General features: G+C 52.5%; 8 protein-coding genes across 8 annotated transcripts; 7 read left to right on the top strand and 1 right to left on the bottom strand.

Moving 5' to 3' along the window:
- Window positions 1-754: 754 nt before the first annotated feature.
- Window positions 755-2,471, top strand: J4E82_008425 (uncharacterized protein; the record flags this gene model as incomplete). The annotated part of the gene is made up of 3 exons (XM_051734658.1): window positions 755-923; window positions 971-1,032; window positions 1,086-2,471. The coding sequence occupies 3 exons, from the start codon at window positions 755-757 to the stop codon at window positions 2,469-2,471; spliced, it is 1,617 nt and encodes a 538-aa protein (XP_051585621.1).
- A 245-nt stretch (window positions 2,472-2,716) lies between these two features.
- J4E82_008424 (uncharacterized protein) lies at window positions 2,717-3,882 on the top strand (the record flags this gene model as incomplete). The annotated part of the gene is made up of 5 exons (XM_051734657.1): window positions 2,717-2,779; window positions 2,833-2,854; window positions 2,956-3,024; window positions 3,076-3,167; window positions 3,217-3,882. 5 exons carry the CDS (start codon window positions 2,717-2,719, stop codon window positions 3,880-3,882), a joined length of 912 nt encoding a protein of 303 aa, XP_051585620.1.
- Window positions 3,883-4,467: 585 nt separating this feature from the next.
- J4E82_008423 (uncharacterized protein) lies at window positions 4,468-5,355 on the top strand (the record flags this gene model as incomplete). Its single annotated transcript, XM_051734656.1, has 1 exon — window positions 4,468-5,355. The coding sequence occupies one exon, from the start codon at window positions 4,468-4,470 to the stop codon at window positions 5,353-5,355; it is 888 nt and encodes a 295-aa protein (XP_051585619.1).
- A 428-nt stretch (window positions 5,356-5,783) lies between these two features.
- On the top strand, window positions 5,784-6,423 carry J4E82_008422 (uncharacterized protein; the record flags this gene model as incomplete). The annotated part of the gene is made up of 2 exons (XM_051734655.1): window positions 5,784-5,855; window positions 5,926-6,423. The coding sequence occupies 2 exons, from the start codon at window positions 5,784-5,786 to the stop codon at window positions 6,421-6,423; spliced, it is 570 nt and encodes a 189-aa protein (XP_051585618.1).
- Window positions 6,424-10,403: 3,980 nt separating this feature from the next.
- Window positions 10,404-12,413, bottom strand: J4E82_008421 (uncharacterized protein; the record flags this gene model as incomplete). The annotated part of the gene is made up of 1 exon (XM_051734654.1): window positions 10,404-12,413. The coding sequence occupies one exon, from the start codon at window positions 12,411-12,413 to the stop codon at window positions 10,404-10,406; it is 2,010 nt and encodes a 669-aa protein (XP_051585617.1).
- Window positions 12,414-13,563: 1,150 nt separating this feature from the next.
- Window positions 13,564-14,925, top strand: J4E82_008420 (uncharacterized protein; the record flags this gene model as incomplete). Its single annotated transcript, XM_051734653.1, has 4 exons — window positions 13,564-13,902; window positions 13,954-14,254; window positions 14,305-14,556; window positions 14,606-14,925. 4 exons carry the CDS (start codon window positions 13,564-13,566, stop codon window positions 14,923-14,925), a joined length of 1,212 nt encoding a protein of 403 aa, XP_051585616.1.
- A 1,568-nt stretch (window positions 14,926-16,493) lies between these two features.
- On the top strand, window positions 16,494-18,724 carry J4E82_008419 (uncharacterized protein; the record flags this gene model as incomplete). The annotated part of the gene is made up of 4 exons (XM_051734652.1): window positions 16,494-16,713; window positions 16,761-17,503; window positions 17,552-17,740; window positions 17,792-18,724. 4 exons carry the CDS (start codon window positions 16,494-16,496, stop codon window positions 18,722-18,724), a joined length of 2,085 nt encoding a protein of 694 aa, XP_051585615.1.
- A 617-nt stretch (window positions 18,725-19,341) lies between these two features.
- On the top strand, window positions 19,342-20,600 carry J4E82_008418 (uncharacterized protein; the record flags this gene model as incomplete). The annotated part of the gene is made up of 2 exons (XM_051734651.1): window positions 19,342-19,907; window positions 19,964-20,600. 2 exons carry the CDS (start codon window positions 19,342-19,344, stop codon window positions 20,598-20,600), a joined length of 1,203 nt encoding a protein of 400 aa, XP_051585614.1.
- Window positions 20,601-21,128: the final 528 nt, after the last annotated feature.

Raw genomic sequence — 21,128 nt, 5'->3', positions numbered from 1 at the left:
ATGTCGTCGTGGCGGGGTGTAGGCGATGACAGATGGCAGGTCGCAGTGTTATCCTAGGCGGCGGGACAATGGTCGCCTGAAACGAAGGTAAAGGTGAGAACAATGAGTTGAATGGCGCGGTGACGTCGAGTCGTGGTATTGTGATGATTGATAGCCCCTAAGTCGTTTGCCCTCCTCTTAACCAATGACAGGTCGTCGCGGCGCACAACAGTGCCAACAATAGATATGCCTTTTATTCAATTTCGGTGCGCATCGAGTCACGATAGTGGTGGGCAGGGTGGCCGTGGTGTTGATGGTGGGCGCGCAACGGGCGGGGTGGGCGGCGGTGACCTTGTTGTGGTTGCGGGTCGGAGCTTGTATGCTAGACAGCCGCAGGGTGCTGGGGGAGCAACGAGAGACAGGCGGGCGCGCACGTAGCGAGAGTGGATAGTAATGGGCCGGACGCGGGCCAGTTTAAGCTGAATACACGTGAAGGTGAAGTTGATGTTGCACTTATCGTCTAGATCAAGTCGCGAGTGAAGTGTGAGGAGTCGCCGCGACGCGCGAGGCAAGTGCCCGTCACGTCGTGGCTGCCATGTCGCCATGTTTTGATGTTCCCTTTCCTCTCGACGCGTTGGAGACGCCTCGTCCAATCAGCGCCGCGCATCGCCGCCGGGTGGAGCCTAGCGCTTGCTCCCGCCAGGCGCTCAACCGCCTCTCAATCGATACCCCACACCGCCCGCGCTCAGCTGGTAGACGTTGTGTCCAATCCTTAATGCTGCCATCATCCAAGCTGCGAATTACACTACTGCACTGCGCACCGACCTCACCCCTTGCTGTATCACATTCGACCTTCATCTCATCGCATATCCGGACCATGACGACCAAACCCTCTCTCAAAGCTGCCGAGGACTTCCTCTCCTTCGTCAATGCTTCGCCTACACGTATGTCGCATGCTGTCGTCATTCTGGTACATACTGACACCCAACAGCATTCCATGCTGTCAAGTCAGCAAAAGAAAGGTTAGAGAAGGCCGGCTTCAAGCAAATCAAGGTACGCATTCACTTCCATTCTTGTCAGTTTCGACAGTAATTAACTCCGACCAGGAGCGCGACTCGTGGGCACCCACCCTCCAGCCCGGAGGCAAGTACTACCTCACCCGTAACACATCCTCCATCGTCGCTTTCGCTATCGGCAACAAATGGAAGGCCGGCAACCCCATCGCCATGATTGGCGCCCATACCGACTCTCCATGCCTACGCATCAAGCCTGTGTCTAAGCGAACAGGCGACGGCTTTATTCAAGTAGCCTGTGAGACATACGGCGGTGGTCTCTGGCACACCTGGTTCGATCGCGACCTCAGTATCGCAGGTCGTGCCATGGTACGCACAAAGGATGGCAACATTGAGCAGCGCCTGGTCAAGGTCGAGAGGCCCATCTTGCGGATACCCACTCTAGCCATCCATTTGGACCGCCAGGAGAACTTCCAGTTCAACAAAGAGACACAGCTATTTCCTATTGCTGGCCTGGTCGCTGCAGAGTTGAATCGCCAGGGCAAGACCGAAGAGACCAAGGAGGATAGCAAGGACACAGAGACCGAGGGCCCACTCGCTGCCCCAACTGCAAGGCACCACCCGTACATCATCGACATCATCGCCGAGGAGGCCGGCGCTGAGCCAAGTGACATCGTAGACTTCGAGATGGTTCTGTACGATACACAGAAGTCGGTCATTGGTGGCCTGAACAATGAGCTCATTTTCTCTCCGCGACTGGACAACCTCATGATGACCTACTGCAGCGTCGAGGGTATCATCAAGAGTCTTTCTGCATCATCCGCATTAGAGAACGACTCGACCATCCGACTCATCGCATGCTTCGACCATGAAGAGATTGGCTCCCAGACTGCACAGGGAGCGGACTCAAACCTCTTGCCTGCTGTAATCCGCCGCCTGTCAGTGCTACCCGCCTCTGACAGCAACTCGGACAAGTCTTTTGAGAAGGTTGAAGCGGATACTGCTACCGCTTACGAGCAAACGCTGGCCACATCGTTCTTGATCTCCGCCGACATGGCCCACTCCGTGCACCCCAACTACCCGGCCAAGTACGAGTCCCAGCACAGGCCTGAGATGAACAAGGGCACTGTTATCAAGATCAATGCCAATGCCCGGTACGCCACTAACTCGCCAGGTATTGTCTTGCTTCAGGAGGCAGCCCGTCGCGCGAAAGCGGCGTCTTACAATCCAAAGTCGGCCAAAGAAGGTGTTCCGCTGCAGCTCTTTGTCGTCCGCAATGATTCTTCCTGTGGTAGCACCATCGGCCCCATGCTGTCAGCAGCGATGGGCGCTCGCACTCTTGATCTAGGTAACCCTCAGCTCAGCATGCACAGCATTCGCGAGACTGGCGGTGCGCATGATGTTGAACATGCCGTCAATCTGTTCGACAGCTTCTTCGAGAACTTTGAGGAACTTGAGAAGAAGATTATTGTGGATTGACTTGATCGCTCGAGATTATGATGAATTATCTAGTCGAATATAGTAGACGAATAATAACGGCATGAATGAATGAAAGATAGTGTGTCAAGCGCAACAATGAATCAGAGCGTCTGTGAGTAGGGTAGACCTGGACATTCTCGGTATGGTTCCGCTGCTGATCTCAGGGTCCACGCCAAGCACCCCACCAAAGTCGGCTTTCGAGTGTCTGTTCTCTGACGCGAACCGCTGTTTTGACAACTGACATCATGGCACCTCAATTTCTGTCTGGCGACAAAAACGCCATCGACGGATTCTTGGATAAATTCGATGTACGTCTCTAGAAAGGACTGCTGTTATGCATCGTACTCACAGGACGCTCTAGGTCTTCCTGTTCGACTGCGATGGTATGCGCCCACCTTTTCAACATGCGGCACGTCGGTTGCACTCGCAATCAAAGCAGCACCCGCATCGCATGTGAACATCTACTGATTGTGACCAAGGACAGGCGTCCTCTGGTCCGGCGATCACCTATTTGAAAAGGTCCCCGAGACCCTGGAGATGCTGAGGAGTAAAGGTAACATGTTCGCTCTCTACAAAAAGCGTACTTTATGCTGATCAGTTGCAGGCAAACAACTCGTTTTCGTCACCAACAACAGCACAAAGTCCCGAGCGGACTACAAGAAGAAGTTCGAAAAGCTCGGTATCCCCGCCGAGGTGGTACGTAACGCGGAACCCTATAGCATAACACCGGCTGACACGCCAACAGGAAGAAGTCTTTGGATCCTCTTACAGTGCCGCGGTATACATTGCCCGCATTCTCAAGCTCCCTGCGCCAAAGAATAAAGTCTTCGTCCTCGGCGAAAGCGGCGTGGAACAAGAACTCGATGCCGAAGGCGTCCCATACATCGGCGGCACAGACCCCGCCTACAACCGCGAATTCCGACAGCCAGAAGACTTCGAAGCTATCGCGAACGGCAGCCTGCTCGACCCTGATGTTGGCGTTGTGCTGAGTGGATTGGACTTCCACTCCAACTACCTCAAGACTGCAATCGCGTTCCAGTACCTTCAGCGTGGTGCCATATATCTCGCTACGAATATCGACTCTACGCTGCCAAATGCGCATACTTTGTTTCCAGGTGCTGGTGCTTCGGGCGCTTCGCTTGAGAGGGCTATTGGCAAATCGCCATTGTCTTTGGGGAAGCCGAGTCAAGCTATGATGGATGCCGTAGAGGGCAAATTTAAATTCGATCGTAGCAGGACCTGTATGGTTGGAGACAGGCTGAACACAGATATCCAGTTCGGCATCGATGGAAAGTTGGGCGGCACACTGGCTGTACTCACGGGTGTCAGTAAGAAAGAAGACTTTTTGGCCGAGGGTGCGACGACTGTTCCCACGGCTTATGTCAATGCGCTAGGTGATTTGCTGGGTTAGGGGGTGGTTTTCGCAGCTCAAGACTTAGGCGGAGTTGAGATTGCAAGGATATAGATAGGAATGGCATAGAACAGATAGAATTGACATAGATGATCGTGCAGCATACGGAAGCACACACCGTATCCATCCAGTATCATCCAATGGAAACTAAGTGGAGCGCTCTGCGGCAGCGAGACGCTAATCATCCTGGCAGAACGGATGCGAACGAGCCTCTACATCAACGACTTTTCCGTCCATGCTACCCCAGACTTCCCCCTCCGTCATGGGTAGCATCTGAGGTAAGACAAAGGCCGCGGTAAACCAGCCTCGAATGGGTATCCCGCGGGAACTTGCCCACAGATTCCGACACTGCAATTAGCCGGCAAATGACCCGAACGTCGGTGGTTACGCCGCTCAACTTGGAGAGCAGTTGCCGACAGCCCCACCATAAGAGAGGACATCGGAATATCGGAAATGCAACCGGAACGACGAGGGGAAGTTGCATCATCGCCCATATCACGTTGCTCTCTTCCTTTACTCTTCTCACCCTAAGCCTGCCACCTTGGAATAACCCTCATCTTGGAATATCTCCAGACCAACACAATCATGGCACCGGATCTATCCCAAAACAAGGCCGTCAAGCTCGTCGCCCACGCCGCCGCAAACAAATACGCAATCTGCGCAACATGCTGCTACAACGTTGAAGGCATCCTCGCATCTGTCCGCGCAGCAGAGGCCAAACGCGCCCCTCTAATCATTCAACTTTTCCCCTGGGCAATCACATACGCAGATGGCATCCTGCTCCACGCTGCCCGCGAAGCCGCTGACAACGCCAGCGTGCCTGTAGCCCTCCACATGGACCACGCCCAAACCCCAGAGATTGTGAAGAAAGCCGCAAACTTCGAGAAAGGTTTCGACGGCATCATGGTCGACATGAGTCATTTTGACGATAACCTTGAGAAGACGGCGGAGCTAGTCAGGTATTGTAACGAGAGGGGAATTATCACGGAAGCAGAGCCGGGGAGAATTGATGGAGGAGAGGATGGTGTGGGAGATTTGAGTGAGATGGGCCTTGAGGCTATCCTCACCACTCCGGAGCAAGCTGAGGAATTCGTCGCAACGGGGATTAATTGGCTGGCTCCTGCTTTTGGAAACGTACACGGGAAATACGGGCCCAAGGGTCCTCAACTGGATTATCCGCGGTTGCGCAATGTGCATGCCAAGGTGGGGGATCGAGTTGCATTGGTGTTACATGGAGCAGGCAAGGAATGGTTCCAGGAGAAGCTACTCAAGGAGTGCATCGAGTGTGGTGTTGCCAAAGTGAACATCAACGACGCGTTCAACAATGATTTCATCGACATCATGAAGGAGCAGGCTGGTCTTACGCCGCTGACGGGGTTGATTGAGAAGGCGACGGATGCTATGCAGAAGAGTATTGAGAATTATATCGAGTGGATGGGTGGACAAGGCATGGCGGACAAGATTCAGCTGTGAAAGCAGAACTTGTGCATGGGGCTGGGGATATGTAACATCAGTCAAGGCATCGCTTCAAGTTGCTTGTAATAGATTCTTAGCATATCGAGTTGCGGTGTACAGGACAATTATGCGGCAAGCTGTTTGTTACGGCCGAATACTAACGGTTTTGCGACGGCCCGAATGGCTTCATGGCTAGTCTTGCGAACATACATAGTAGTATACAGATTTTGGTCATCGTACAACGATTACTGATCGAAGTAGTTTACCCCTGGGTCCAAGCGCTTCGGCTTGTTGAGCTAGCTGCCGACTAGTAAACTAGGCATCAAGAAAAGTCACCGTAGATAAGTAGTTCTAGGTGCCAATTTCAAAGATGGACAACGAGTTGTAGATTTCTTACAGTCATTGACACCACCGATCCAGATTATACCTCATCAGACGTGAACATCATGTCTTCCAACTACTCCTTCCACGCCATACCCATATACTGGGTCATTGCTCTGTACCCGCACATGTACTCTGTACGCTTCCCTTTTCGTCTCCCTTCTCTAGTAATTTCCTGTTCTACCACTGACCATCGATGTTCCCTAGCAAATGATCTTCAAGAAGGGTGCAAACGGCCAGCTCGACAACGCCAACCCTCGTGGCGCCTCCACACTAGAATTCTACCGCAAGTGCTGTTCCGGTCCTCTGTACACAAAAGCCGAGCGTGCGGAAGCATGTCACAAGAATAACATGGAGAATGCGCCGTTCTTCATCGGAGCGATATTGGCGGGCAATCTGGCGGGGTTGGATTCGGGTATGTTTCACTCTCATGGTTGTTCATCGATCAATGACGACAAACGACAAGACATCGATGATATATCTAGATCTGAAGAGGTAGAAGCTAACCAGGATATCATAGCGACGATGAATACTCTAGCAGGAGCCTATATCGGTCTTCGCCTCGTGTACAGTTTCATGTACGTCAAGATTCAGACGAATACGCCGAGTTACTTGAGGAGCGTTACGTGGACTGCGAGCGTAGCAGTCTTGATGACCATGTTCGTGAAGGCGGGGAACAAGATGAACTCGGCTTTGGGGCTGTGAGAAGTTTGAGTTTAGAAAAGGTTGTCGAGAGAAGCTGCAAAGGAACGCACACAAAATGCTTGAAACTTGTTATACCAGGGTCGGATACGTAATTGCAATATCTCAATTAGAAGAAACATAGCCACCCTTTGTAAAATGAATGTTTCAAAGAATGATGACACCCTCCACATCTTCACCTTCCACGCCCCCTCCTCTCTCTCGCCAACCTATCTTCAAATTCGAAAGTTCACTGCGGCCAAGCACACAAACCCCCACAATCACTCCCACTATTCAGCGGATCACAGTCATCTCTCGGATCATCAACACAAACCTGACCCGGTATATCGCACTCGAATCCTGCAAACCCACCACACAGCTTCTCTCCAACGCAGATACCCAGCTGGTCACAGGCGGGACCGCAAGAACCCGCTTTGAATGGATCGGTAATGCAGACCTGGCCCGCAGGACAGTCGAGGACTTGGCTTGCACGACCACCGCCACAGATTTGGTTCGTGGGGGTAGCCTGGTGGGGAGTAATGGGCGAAGGAAGGGGCACCGGGGTGATGGGTACGGGAAGCGGGACGGGTGTGGCCGTGATGGTCAAGAAGGTGGAGCTAGGGTAAGGTGGACAGACCTGACATATCTGTTAGTCTGTTGTCATCACTACAAAAGCGAGAATAAAATTCATACCTGGAGAACGGGTTTCTTGCCACCACACAGCTCGCGACATCTTTTCTTGGCAGCATTTTGACAGTAGCAAGATTCAGGCCAAGACGAGATGCAATTTACTAGGGGACATTCGCAAGTTGGGGGAGGTGAGGCTGGGACAGGTACGGGCTGTGGGTCTGCCACACGCGCTTCGACCGAAGGAGGATTGAGAGGCGGGCATTGCGTTGGAAACGGTGGCGCGGGACCGCCGCACTTGTCGGAGCATGCTTTTGCTGCGTTGTAGTCGCAGTAGCAAGAATCGGGCCACACCTGGGGGCAAAAACGGGGACCAGGTGCGCAGACGCAAGCCTGGGCTTCTGGCTCGGGTACAGGCTCTGGTGCTGGAGCACGAGCGATCATATCGTCGACAGCAGTGCAGCTCTGGTAGACTGGCTCTAAACCACCGCATTTCTCATAACATGCCTTGTCGGCATCGTTGCGGCAATAACAGCTCTCCAGCCATGACTGGATGCATACAACGTCTTCGCATACACAAGTATCTGCCGGTGGCTCCGGTAAAGGGAGCGGCTCGGGTACAGGCTCTGGAGCACGAGTCTCGACGTCAGGAAGACTGCAATCCTGATACATCGGTTCTGCGCCACCACACTTCTCGAAACAAGCTCTCGTCGCGTTGTTGCGGCAGTAGCAGCCCTCTGGGAAAGAAAGGACGCATATAACCTCTTCGCACACACAAGTCTCTTCCTGCGGTGCCGGAAGTGGGACTGGAGCTGGAGCTGGGACTGGCTCGGGTTCTAGAGCTCGAACGTCCAATTCATCGATGGGAAGAGTGCATTCCTGATAGGTTGGCTCTTCTCCACCGCACTTCTCGAAGCACGCTTGTGTAGCGTTGTTGCGACAGTAGCAGCCTTCGGGAAAGGAAAGAACGCAGAAGACTTCTTCACAAACGCATGCCGTAGGAGCGGGCTCTGGTGTGCTGACTGTCGATACTGGAAGGCGAGGGCAGTGCTGCCATGGTTATGAGCTATTTGGTTCATATGTGTTCGATTTTGGCTTACCAGGATGCGCGGAGTGTATTTAGGGCATCTGGCCTTGCACGCGTATTCACGCTCGTTGAGGCACTTACATGATTCCTGGACGGTCTCAGCAATGACAAGACGGCCAGAAAGAAATGTTAGATACATACCAGTGCACCAATAGCAGCCGAGCAATCCGGTGGTGGGCACGTTGCTACACAACTATTAGGCTGCAAGTCTCGCGCCAGCCCAAGAGCGCAGCCAAGAAGAGGGAGAAAGGCGAAGAAGAGCTTCATCTTTGACAGCAAGATTACCGATGAGAAGTAGAGATGTGTTGATGTTGTAGTATGCCCGAATGTTCGTCTAATGAGGTCCAAGTCGGCCCTGATATATACTAGGAAACCACGTGGGAAGCCCTGGACCGGAAACTTAATCTGACAAGAGTTCCAACATGCTACTCATCTTACAACCTTTGGCCAAGAAAAGCCCCTCAGACGTGCCAGAGTGCTCGAAGAGAACCAGACTGCGCCTCCCGAAGCCACCAAACTTTGCGGTCTGGCGAACACGAGTTGCCAGCTGCACACCAGATTGCTTGGCGGATATTTGGTAACGTGCGCCTTCTGGTATATGATGATGATGCATTTCTCGGATGGGGAAGTACCACCCAGGAACACATGAGACAGCCAACAGTGTAGTCAGACGGGGCAATGAGAACATTGGTTTATGATCCGGATGTTGTTTTGCGGTGTATGAGAGCTTTTCTCAAGACCAGTAATAATGCGAAAAGCGACAACATCATACCAGGGTTCGTGCCAGACAAGCTTTTCAGGTAGCACAAATCGTGCCGTCTATTGCGTAACATAGATCATCGTGAACTGACTTTCGTATCCAAGCACCTCCGCATGTTGTACTGCAAGCCAGTTGTCATTTGTTTCCCGTTGTGTCCAACGGGACGTAGATTGAACGGAGACTCTTGCGGCTGAGAGACACGACAGCTTCGTTTGTGTATATTACGCGCTACAAACCCAGACCGGGTAATAAGTCGAGGGTTCCCGGGTTTTCAATCTCTCAGCCGGGATGTCGTACGCCTACCCGCTCATTTTACCTTGTCTCGGGGTGATCTGACGTGGCCTGGCAGCGAATTAGATTTGTGAAGTCTGCTGATGGTGAGAAGTTCGTAGCATTTGACGCATTGGGTCGGGCGTGTCCTGAAGCCCACTTGCGGGGAACCAGTTGAGCGAACAAATGTGGTGAAGGCGACGAACCGGTGCGTGAGTATAGACGGTATGGAGCTGCGGAATGACTTACGCGGAACGCTGACGCCAAGACACTAGGCCATTGTCCTTGCCAACCAGGTCATTGGATCCGAAGCCGGACCTCCCGTAAGATGTGAGACCACGGCCGTTTTCACTGACAGGCCTGTACCAAGTCTGGGCACATTAAATCTGTCCAGATGCAGCTGGATGCTCTGACCACGAGTAGACAGTCAACATCAAGTGCTTTTAGAACACTGCATTTACCTATAATGGTTTCCACACACCACACATCGAAGCACAAGTCCAATAAGATCGCGAACACGCTTGGGCAACAGTGAGACGTCAAGGAAACATACTGCTTGCTACAGCAGGTTCCAGCATCTGTGAAAAGGAGTGACGGTTTGATTGAGTAGGGTGCGCAAAGACTGTCTACCGTTATGCCAATTAGTTGATCAATAGGCCATTAGCTGACGTATAATCAAATCCAAATGCAACGCCGTTGTGCTTCCCAAAGGGTATATCCCATCTATGCATCCAAAATTCATCATGTTAAAACGTAACTCATGAGTAGTGAAATCACCGATTGCGGTCCACATCTTCAGGCGGAGAGCGTCGCTGTAGGCCGGTGTTCGATCGAACGGCATCAACTCCACGCCATACTACTGTAGAAACTGAAGAAGCTAGCTCCCGCAACGAGGTCCCGCCTTCTGCTGCTCGTGGAATCTCTCCTGAAGCGCGCCTAGAAGTGGCTGCGGACCAACCAGGCTCGACGTCGTCATCAACCAAGGATGGATCCGAGGGTGCAGATCTGGACATTGGCACAGGTCGTGATGCAGAAGGTGACTCGTTGCGAGTCTCAGCTGCTTCAGTTTGTACGTCTTCTTCGCTAATGGAGAGTCGAGGTGAGCGTGTTGGTGACGCTGACTGTAGCCGATCATGCCAACTGCGACTCAGAGAGCGTACAACATCGCCTTTACAGATGGGGCATGTTCGCCGACGCGTGACGAGCCAGGGTGTGCTACTCACGTCAGATTGGAAGTGTCGAAAGCTGGGAGATGGATACTTACATGCAATCCGCATGGAACTCGTGACCACACGGGAGGCTCATGACTTGACTTACTCCGTCGACGTATTCCTCTAAACAGACGACGCATTCTCTTTGGCGGCCACCGTAGCGTCGTCTCCACGCTGCCAGACCTGATTCTCTCTTCTCTTCCTCACGGTCACGAGACGCGTGCTGTACAGATGTTGAAGTGGCCGGTGTCTCTGATACCGTAGTTGAGCGCGACCGAGGTTCTGGTGATCTTGACCGAGTGGATGAGTGCTGAAGTAAGGGTGTGGTTGGGGATGCTGCGCTAGGCGTAGCCGAAGACGATGAATCGCTGATGGTCTGATAAGTTCTGACCGGCAGGCGTTCCACAACAGACTTGGGCGCTCTCCAACGGCGACGTCGAATGCGAGATCGGAGAAGGAGGAGGGCGTATACGACAGTCAGTGTGACCAATGGACTGACAACGAGTACGAGTAAAGTATCGAAGAAAGGACTGCTTGAAACGTTCGTGGGCGTAAGCGTGACCCATAGGCCTTGGTGATAACTAGTCGCGGGGGATGTCTTGATAATGCCAGAATTTGCGTCAATTATCGAGGTAATGCTTCTGGTGTGCGCGCGCCTGGACGATGCTGACGATACCGTGTCGTGCCTAGAGCCTGACCACCAGGTCCAGAGCTTCTTCCCACCAGTCTTCGCGTTTGCTGGGGTATATTCGCCACTACCGGGCAAGGCATTACTATCAGTTTTGGTATTCAACGGGGTTGCGCTAGCTGCTGTGAGTGCCTCGCTCGTCGATGCAGAAAGAGGCAAAAGGTCAGGGTCCCGCCAGTCGTGTTCTCCGATGATAAAGTCGTCCGTAACTCTGGTGGGTGTAGGCGTAGAAGCTGTCGATTTGGTCTTGATAGGCTTTTGGTCGTCTTCCCAGTCGGTGACTTCGACCCATTCAAGATCGCCGCTATTCGGTAGTCTCCGACTGCCAGCTTTCGGGGAACTATCGCTTGTCCCGAGACCAAATACAGACAGGAGCGAGTGCAGCCAACCAGCATTCTCACCAGTTGTAGTCTTCTTGCCAGACGTCGATGGGTGCTGCTTTCCTCGGGCCGCTGTTGGTATAGTTCGTAGCGCTCCGGAAGGTATCGGGCGGCTTTCGGCAGTCTTGTCAGATGCTTGTACAGAACTCGAGAGCATTCCATCGGCCGAGAGGAGCGAAGACAAAAGATGCGCGGTTGTGTGTGAAGTAAATAGGGATGGAATCGTGATATTAGAGGTATCTCCTTTGGCGTACATTCGAACGAGGGCACCGCCGCGCACGTCGTCACCCACTATAACAGCTGCACCGCCACGTGATTGTGCCCACTGCACTTTAGCCAGAAATCCACAGCCTCCTCGCTTGAGGAGGACAACCTTGCCAGCGATTTCTGCACTCTCCTGAAGTGACTGGATATCGGCATGCTTGGATCCTGACGTCACGCGCGTGCCAGAGAGGCCTGATTGCAGGTGATCGTCTGTGCCATCGTCTGCAGTAGCAGTCTTAGTGTTGTCGTCCTTGGCTCCACGGTTCTCTTCTTCTGAAGGCAAGTCTCTGTCCGGCATGGCACTCTTTACTTTATCCTTGACATGACCAAGTGACCGTGAAGCGCTCACAAGGTCATCGCTGCCGTCTGGCCAACCCGGGACGTCGCTGCATCCTAACTCGCCCCCAGCACCTGATGTATCATCTCCAAAGCCACTACCGATCCATAGCGGGCCACTCAAGCCCTCTTTGGGTAGTGCCGGGCCAAACGCGGCAGGCCTTGCAAGGAAAAAAGTCGAGTTATCGTCGGTCAAACTGATGATGGCAGAGGGCGGAAACAAGGAGCTGGGCGACGTGAAGGAAAACAAGGCTTTGAAACTGCCCTGGTTCGATGCAACAGATGCTCGCTCCTGGGCTTCATCCTGTGATTTGCCTACTATCATATATAGAAGCAGCGTAACGGCTAATAGGGTCGTGGATAGCGACAGCAGCAGACGGAGTGGACGCATGCTTGCGGAAGCAGCCGGCGGCGGGAGAGGTGGAAAGCGACAAAAGCAGCAGAATGTGCTGGATATCTAGGAGAGTTGAGGCATCGACTGAGGTCAGGAGACAGACGCGACGTGGTCCCGTTTGAGGTGGGTCACGCGGGGCGGATCGAGAGTGAAGGGTAGGAAGCAATGGATGATGCGGTAATAACACACCCGCAGGTGGGCAGGTCGTCACTACTGGTGTGGCGCGAGGCGATAAATGGCGCACATGTGCACGAGGGCTTGTCGCAATAAGGGCAGATAGGCAGGAAACGGGCTGAGAAAAAAGAAGTGGACAAGGACGTGACTGGGAGTGAAAGACTGCAGGTGGCCGGAGCCCGATGATGTCGTGATGGTTCCGGGACCCTGGTGGAAACGCGCGTGATGGACGCCAAGCATGCTGCTCCCCGCAATCGACTATGCTGGAAGCGTCAGCGACACCAAAACATCGCGTCAGCCTTATCGTGTCTTCCATATTAGCAGACGAAGCTGGATCTGTGTACCAGAAGACGACAACATCACGGACGGGGTAAAAATGCCAACGCGTCTGTGACACGCATATGGCTGCTGCGGCGCGTATCTCTTCAACGATGAAGATAAAGGTGCAATAGCCTTAGCATGACCGTCTATAGAGAGCAAGAGGTTTAGAAAGCCATTGCACAGACAAAAGGCGTCGAGGTGAGGTTGCTGGACATGTCCGCTCTAACAGACACTCACTTCTGGTCACTTCTTCCTCGTCAACATCCCCGCGTCGCTCTTGACTTTTGCATTCCTGAGAACTCAGCATCGACTGGCAAGCACGTCCGTCGACCCTCGACGTGCCTTCGACTTTTGCCCCTTCCCTTTCCTATCGTGCCATTATGCTGCTCCCGTCTTCTCCCTCGCTCGTCCAACTTTCGACTTTACACCTCTCATCCCTTCAGCTCCTCATACACCTAGTCCTACCATCAGCTTTCAAACTTCCCTACAGCCCTTTTCCTAGTTGCTACATCCCTAAGCTTTACCTGCTCGGCTGCCAATCTCAGCCCGCGTCTCTCTCACCTACCTGATCTATCAAATATCCCGTATCGTACGTGTTCCGCTTCAGTCCCTCACAAATACGAGCTTACACTGGTATCCTTCAGTGGCACTCATGAACCACCAGCGCCCCTCGGAGAGCTTCATGGTCTTGTCAGGCATGAAGCCCAGGTACACAGAAGACCCCAACCGCCCCGGAGAATCACGCCTAGCTGGTTTCGCATGGCTACCCAACAGGGCTCGCCACCTCTTCATCTCTTTCCTGGGGGAATTAGTCGGCACCTTCCTCTTTCTTTTCTTCGCCTTCGCAGCTACACAGGTCGCCAACAATCTTCGAGGTACCCGATCCATGGACGTTGGATCATTGTTGTACATCTCGTTGGCGTTCGGCTTCTCCTTGGCAGTCACTGTCTGGGTCTTCTTCCGCATCAGTGGAGGCTTGTTCAACCCTGCTGTATGTACCATCAGGCGAGTCAATTTGGAAGCGACCGCTAACATGACCGAGGTCACCGTCGCCATGGGTCTTGTTGGAGCACTTGGCTGGATGAAGGTTTTGCTGCTGATCGTTGCGCAATTACTCGGTGCCATCGCTGCCGCCGCTGTTGTGTCCGGACTGTTTCCAGGACCACTATCCGTGAACACTACCCTCAGCCGTGAAACATCTATCACGCGAGGCTTGTTCATTGAGATGTTTTTGACCTTTATGCTGCTCCTTACCATTTTCATGTTGGCGGCAGAGAAGCACAAAGCAACCTTCATTGCCCCAATCGGCATTGGACTAGCATTGTTTATTGCTGAGCTCGCTGGTATGCGCCTGCCGACTCTGCCAGAAATACCCCAAGGCTGAAACAAATAGGTGTTTACTTCACGGGAGGCTCCTTGAACCCAGCTCGTTCTTTCGGACCTGCCGTTGTTACCGGCGTATGGCCTGGACACCACTGGATCTACTGGTTGGGTCCCCTCCTCGGCGCCATCCTCGCAGTCATCTTTTACCGCTTGATGAAGATGCTCGAGTACGAGACTGCCAACCCCGGTGCAGACCACGATGGCCGTGAAGCATACCATGAGCATGGAGTTGGCAGGAGCTCTACTCAATATGAGGTCTCAGGTGGTGAGTTTTCAGCGTTTCCATTAGGGCAAGGCTGAACACTCTACAGCCCGCCATGCGACTGACGGGGCAGACGAGCGTGAACAAGTAAGGAAGTTGCGGTCCAACGTCATGCCACCAGCTATGGTTCAGCGTCAACAGATGCCATCCCTGGACACAATGTCGACATCTACAGGCTTCATCGAGAAGCCCGCGGCACCGATGCCGGCACACTTACAGATGTTCGACGGCCACCGATCCGACACTGTCAATCATCCCGACGACCGCCCACGTGCCCACCACAAGCGCGGCTCGTCGCGATACGAGATGTCATCCGAGTCCAGCTACCGCAATGGCCCGAGTGCGGAGTCAGGCAGCTCAGAGTCTTAGACCGGCTCATCAACCAGCTCGAGCTCGCGGTCTCGCCGTTCGCCAAGCGCATAGGATGACAAGTCGTCGAAGAAGGGTATCTTCGACGGCATATTCTACTGGCCTTGCTGCTTCTTGCCACACTTTATCCTCCAGGTCTGTTTCTGTCCTCACGCGTAAACAGCCGCTGGTGCTTATCGCTGTGTTGGGTGTTTGATGAAACAGGATGGGTATCGCGGTGGTTCGCTACATAGGGCATCTCTTCTGTTCACCTATGGTTTAATACATCAATTTTCAACGCAGATCGAGGGTCTACACTTGAAACGCAGTTCCATTACCCACGGATCCTCTAGCAGGGTCCATGGTTGAGCTCACGCTACGCCCGTTAGAAAGGTCTCTTGACATCCATTAATGGTGTCGGGATCATTTACACAGATACCTACCTTGAGCCGATCTGATGGAAAGCTTCATGCTACGTCGACTATGAGTTGGATCCCAGATGCCGTCCTCTCAGCTTCAGTCGGTTGGGCAGAGTACGCACTCGTCCTTCGAAGGGGCTACTAAAGCACTTCTACACGCCATAATGTCTCTGGAAGATCTTCATGAGTGTTGTATGACGCAACCTCGCCAGTTCTATTGTTCCCAGCTAGTCAATTCATGGCAATGTGCAAACTGCAATGTCGACGTGGATGCGCAAGTCCCTTCGAATGACGGCTCCCACTCACTATGATCGTGACTACAATTGGATGTTGCAAATGTTGTTACGCCCCTCTTTCCAATGAATTTAGTGGAGGGGTAATTGACAAAGCGTTCTTCTTTCGCCAACTGAGGAGAGATGGTAGAAGATGGTCTACTTCTCCACTCGCAGTAAATGTGGCGATGATGAGGCTCAGGACTTTGCGATTTGCCAAAGTCCTAGCAGCCCAGTCCTTCCTTCGTCTTCACCCATCACGTCTTTACGTAACATGCAAAAACATGAGAAACTCTTTCATTGTGTCGCTATCCACTTTAGTATACACAGTCCATTCCACCTGGTATACCACTCCACCGTCGCTCGCCTCCATCGAGAGGAAAATCGTCGTTTCGTCGTCGCGAATGGGTGCGGGCGCGGGTGCGCGGTATGTTCGAGACACCGACCAGTTTATTGAATCAGAGATGCCGTCAAAGCGTCCGTTATGTAACAAGGTGTGTGTGCCGGACGCGGAAGTCATGCAACCACATCCACATCTACCAGCGAACCACTTGAGCCTCCCGAAAGAGGAGAGTTCAAAGGCGGATGTGGAGAGCCGCTCAGCTGATACACGCTAGGCTTTCATCATCTAGTCGTTCTGTTAGTATGCGCGCGACAGTCAAAATAGCGTCGCAAGGTGGCTTACATGTTATAAACTGGAGGGATAGCGAGAGGAAGTGGGTGTGGGTGCTGGAAAGCTTTTGAAGCTTCTGCAGCGTGGTCTGAGCGGACGCTACTCCGTTCTGGGCATGGTCTTGATCGTGGCTTGGCACGTCTTTGAGACATGGCTGCCAGCTTCTCATGGACGTCTGAGACATTGTCACGATTGTCAGGGTTTGGTTCATCATTGCGACTTACTATGAGTCTTTTGCGCGCTTCGCGGCACGTAGTGACTCGGGAGAGTAGCATTCGCAGCTCCTACGCAGAAATTTCCAAACTTCGTCGCACATCTCATCACGGGGCCACGCCAAAGTGTGTACGGTCATCCTTAGGACATGCATACCGGAACTTCGCAAGCTCACATCATTCTACGCCCGATGATCATCTGAAGAAAACTCTCGACGAATTTAAGGCTACCAGTGGGTTTGCAGCACCTTTGCAGAGCCAAGCGCTTACCAGATTGCAGTCCGTCCATCCTCCTGGGATTCACTGAACTCAGTATGGGCAAATGCACAGCACGTACACTACCCTCCTGGGGAACAGGTTGAACTCGTTGGCTACATCAGTACAAGACGGGATGTCAGCCAGAAGCTCTCCTTCACCATGCTCCGAAATAAAAACCAAACATTGGTTATCCAACTTGTCTCAGGGGAAGGGGACGGTAAATCCAGTGGAACAGATGCACATGCCTGTTTGAGATCGTTGAAAGAATGGACTCCTGTTCTTGTAAGAGGAACGCTCAGGGAGCGTCCACCAGCCAGGCAACAGTTAATCGACGGCATCAAGTTGATCGGGGCTCGCGAGATTGCTGTGGAGCACGTGCAGTCCCTCAACGACATATCAGAAGACATCATCATCAAGGATGACACAGTGTTTGGTCCAGATCAACGGCATCTGCAGCTTCGCACAGACAGAGAATTGCGCGAGGATATCTTGACGCGGGCGAAAGCCATGACGCGGGCAAGATTGCACCTTAACTCGGAGCAATGGAGGGAGATTGAGACGCCCATACTTTTCAAGTCGACACCTGAGGGTGCAAGAGAGTTCCTCGTACCAACACGACAGAAGGGCCTAGCATACGCATTACCACAAAGTCCACAGCAATATAAGCAAATCTTAATGGCCTCCGGCATCACGAAATACTATCAATTTGCGCGGTGTTTTCGAGACGAGGACTTGAGAGCTGATAGGCAGCCAGAATTCACTCAGGTCAGTACCATGCCCTGCACTACCAAGCCGTCACTAATCGTGGACCAGCTCGATATGGAGATGTCCTTCGCTAACGAGGAAGATGTCATGAACGAAACTGAGGATCTTCTCAGAGAACTCTGGTACAAAGTTCTGAAGCCTTTTGAAAAGTTACCGGCAAAATTTCAGCGAATGAAATATCAGACTGCGATGGCTCACTACGGATCTGATAAACCGGATCTACGCTACAAATCAAAGGTATGTTAAGATACCGTAACATGATCACTGTTTTCGACTAACGGCGTGTAGATACATACCATCACTGAACATCTGACACCAGATTTGATAGGAAAAATCACCTCGCTACAGGATCCGGCAGTCGATGCCATCAAGATTTCGATATCTGAGGATCCCAAGGTTACCCGCAAATTCGTTTCCAGCTTCCTCGACAGTCCAGATGGGAAGATATATCTGGACAATCCGGACGGCCAACCAGGTATCTTCATCGGGGATCTGTCGCGGCCCATGCAAGGTCTCGGACCTTTAGGCCGCCAGTACGAGATGGAAGGTCCCGAATCTCTGAAGCCAGAGAACGGGGACCTTCTCATTCTCCAAGCGCGTCCCAATGTGCCATTCTCTGGTGGCTCAACCATGCTGGGAAACTTGCGTCTTGCTCTCCACAAGGCAGCTATAGCGCAAGGCCTAATGGAGGCGCCGGCGAAAGACGACTTCAAATTTGTCTGGATCACGGACTTCCCACTATTTACACCATCGAGTGACAGCGAACCAGGGCAAGGCGGCTCAGCAGGCTTCTCATCGACCCACCACCCTTTCACTGCCCCAAAGCTACCCGAAGACGTTGACAAGCTACTCACAGATCCTTCTTCCGCGATAGCAGCGCACTACGACATTGTCCTCAACGGCGTCGAACTTGGTGGCGGTAGTCGCCGTATTCACTCCGCCGCCATGCAAGAGTTCATCTTCAAGGACATTCTCAAGATGAAGCCTGAGCGTGTGGAGGACTTCAGACATCTGCTCGACGTATTGAGGAGCGGATGTCCACCCCATGCAGGTATTGCGCTGGGGTGGGATAGGTTAATGGCCGTCATGTGTGGACGGGAGAGTGTGAGGGACGTCATTGCTTTCCCGAAAAGTGGGCGAGGTGAGGATCTGTTGGTCAAGAGCCCGAATCGGATGACCGATGAGCAGTTGGCTACGTATCATCTGAATTTGAGAGACTAGGTCGAGAGGTGGACTTGTCAAATGTACGATAAAGATGTTGAATATGTATTAGTACTGGCAGGTGCATGAGCCATATGCCGATTTGGTTATAAAGTTCATCACTCTATCTGTGCCGCTCCGTGTACGAATTGTGGAGCCTCGGCAATCTTCGCTGTAAGGCATCCCAAGAATGAGTAAGACAACAATAATGCTAGAGAATAAGTTGCAGTCGGGCGAGGAACACTGCAATACAGTCATACCTAAAACGAGTGTGATAGGCTGTCGATCCTGGGAACAGCTTACATTGGTTCGTTACACGAAAGGATCACTAGCGCTTACCTCGGGGTAAATGTCCCTCTACGGAAAGCTGAACAACAGTATTGATATTGAGATGCCCGTTTGATGTAAGAGCTAGGTATTCTTCTTTTGCACTACGGTTGATATCGTGCAATGCATGTAGGGCAAGGCTGAGGTGCCGGGACAATGGAGCTCGAATATGCAATGCAAGGCTTTTGGATATTAACCATGATGCGATATATAGCGACATGCACCCACTGTCAGCTGTCAGAGAAATATCTCCTAGTCCTGCGTGAGCCCATCGTCGCTCAATAGCCACCAGTCTTTTTTCCACTGCCAATATGGCACAGCTTGAGTTCCAGATACCTGAAGAATATGCGTCAAAAGTAACCCGAGTCGAGTCCAAAGACAAGCGCACCGATGCTGAGATCTTAAACACCTTAACGACACATACTCCTATCACTTCTGAGAAGAATATCTGGACCTACTGGCATGCCGGCGTCCAGAACATGCCCAAGTGGACACAACGCAACATCATCAACTGGGTGCGCCTCCATGGCCCCGAATGGACAGTCCGCGTGCTCGATACAGTACCAGACTCACCGAATCACGCGTTGACTTGGATCGCGACTGAAGATCTTCCGGAAGCATTCGTAAAGGGTACGATGACGGGTCCATACGTAGGGCCTCATAGCGCAGACTTTCTGCGTGGCGCAGCACTGTACATGTACGGCGGAGTATGGATGGATGTTGGATGTATTCTTTTCCGCCACCTCGATAGCGTGTGCTGGGCCCAGCTTTCAGACGACACGAGTCCGTTTAGTGTTGCTGCGCCACTGATATACGGACAATTTATTGCGAATCACATTGTGGCGTCTCGCAAAGGCGACGAGTTCATCAAGAATTGGTGCGTTGACTCACTGATGCATCCGTAAGATGATCCACTATACTGACTTTGAACAGGCATCTGATCTTCTTGGAGCTGTGGAAAGGACGCAATGACTATTCCGGCGTATGTCAATCGCCCCTGATTAACTTTATCCAAAAGTTGGATTTTGAAGAGCTGGCCGAGGCGGGGTATAGGTGGGATTGGAAATTGGATGTGCAGACTATCATTGGGTACATCGGACAAGTCTTCGCCTGGATGCGCTTGACGTGGCTGCAGGAGCCCAATGGCGGCTTCGATGGCGTCAACTACTGGGCTAAGAAAGTCTTACTGTGGAACGCGCTTCCTGAAGACTTCCCTGCTGAGACAACCATCGGATTCGATGGCGCGGATATTCTCAGGTTCTTTGCTACGAGGCTAGACGCTGATGGTGATGACGCAGGACATGAGAAGGCGAAAAACGCAGCGTGGAACATGATAACGCAGAGTGTGATGCAAAAGATCACTCATGGTAAGGAGCTGTGCCATAAGCCTCATTGTGGTACGTTGCTTGACCTTCCGGAAAATGAAGGTAAGGATATGGCGCCGGGCACTTTTGCAGAGCTGCTGCGATACGGAAGTGTGCACCTGGAACAGACGAGAGAGATGCACTATATCGAGGCAGCTGTTGTCGAATCCGAGTTGATACTTCGGAAAGGACTCCTAGAGGCGTGAACGGGAAGTGCACGTGTCTTGAAAATCTAGGCGGCGATGAAATAGCCTATTCAATGTCCTCGTGTCATCAGTAATCAACGTAGAAAACCTGAGTATTGATGAATGCCCAGATTGAGGCAGTGCAAACGATAGCCTTCCAGGCTTCATAACAAGACCTGTGTTCAGATGAGCAGGTAATCCAGACCTTCGACTCGGCGGCGACAAGGGGTCAGTGCGCGTGATGACATCACACCTTCCGTCTATGGCTTCTCCGAGGATAAGCCAAGACAGGTACGCTTGTAAATCGCGCTTCCTCTCCGCCGCCAGCAAGCTTGGGAGACTATTGCCATCTGGGAGAGCTGTCTGAGTCTCGACAGAGGACGGCGGCTCCGATTACGAAGATGTTGCGCCACAGTCACTGGCACAGCCACTGCGCCACAGATCCAGCCACAGGAAGGGCGAGGGCTGTACCAGGCTGCCCTTTTGCCCTTCGATGACGTTTTAACGGGTTGTATACGCTCGAATCGTCCCTTATCGTAAAGTCGCTAA

This window comes from Alternaria postmessia, assembly GCF_024291825.1.
Source record: "Alternaria postmessia strain BMP 2775 chromosome Unknown scaffold_67, whole genome shotgun sequence".
In the NCBI taxonomy this organism is placed as follows: Eukaryota; Fungi; Ascomycota; class Dothideomycetes; order Pleosporales; family Pleosporaceae; genus Alternaria; species Alternaria postmessia.
The sequence above is the reverse complement of the archived record's forward strand: the minus strand, read 5'-3'. Positions and strand labels throughout refer to the sequence as shown.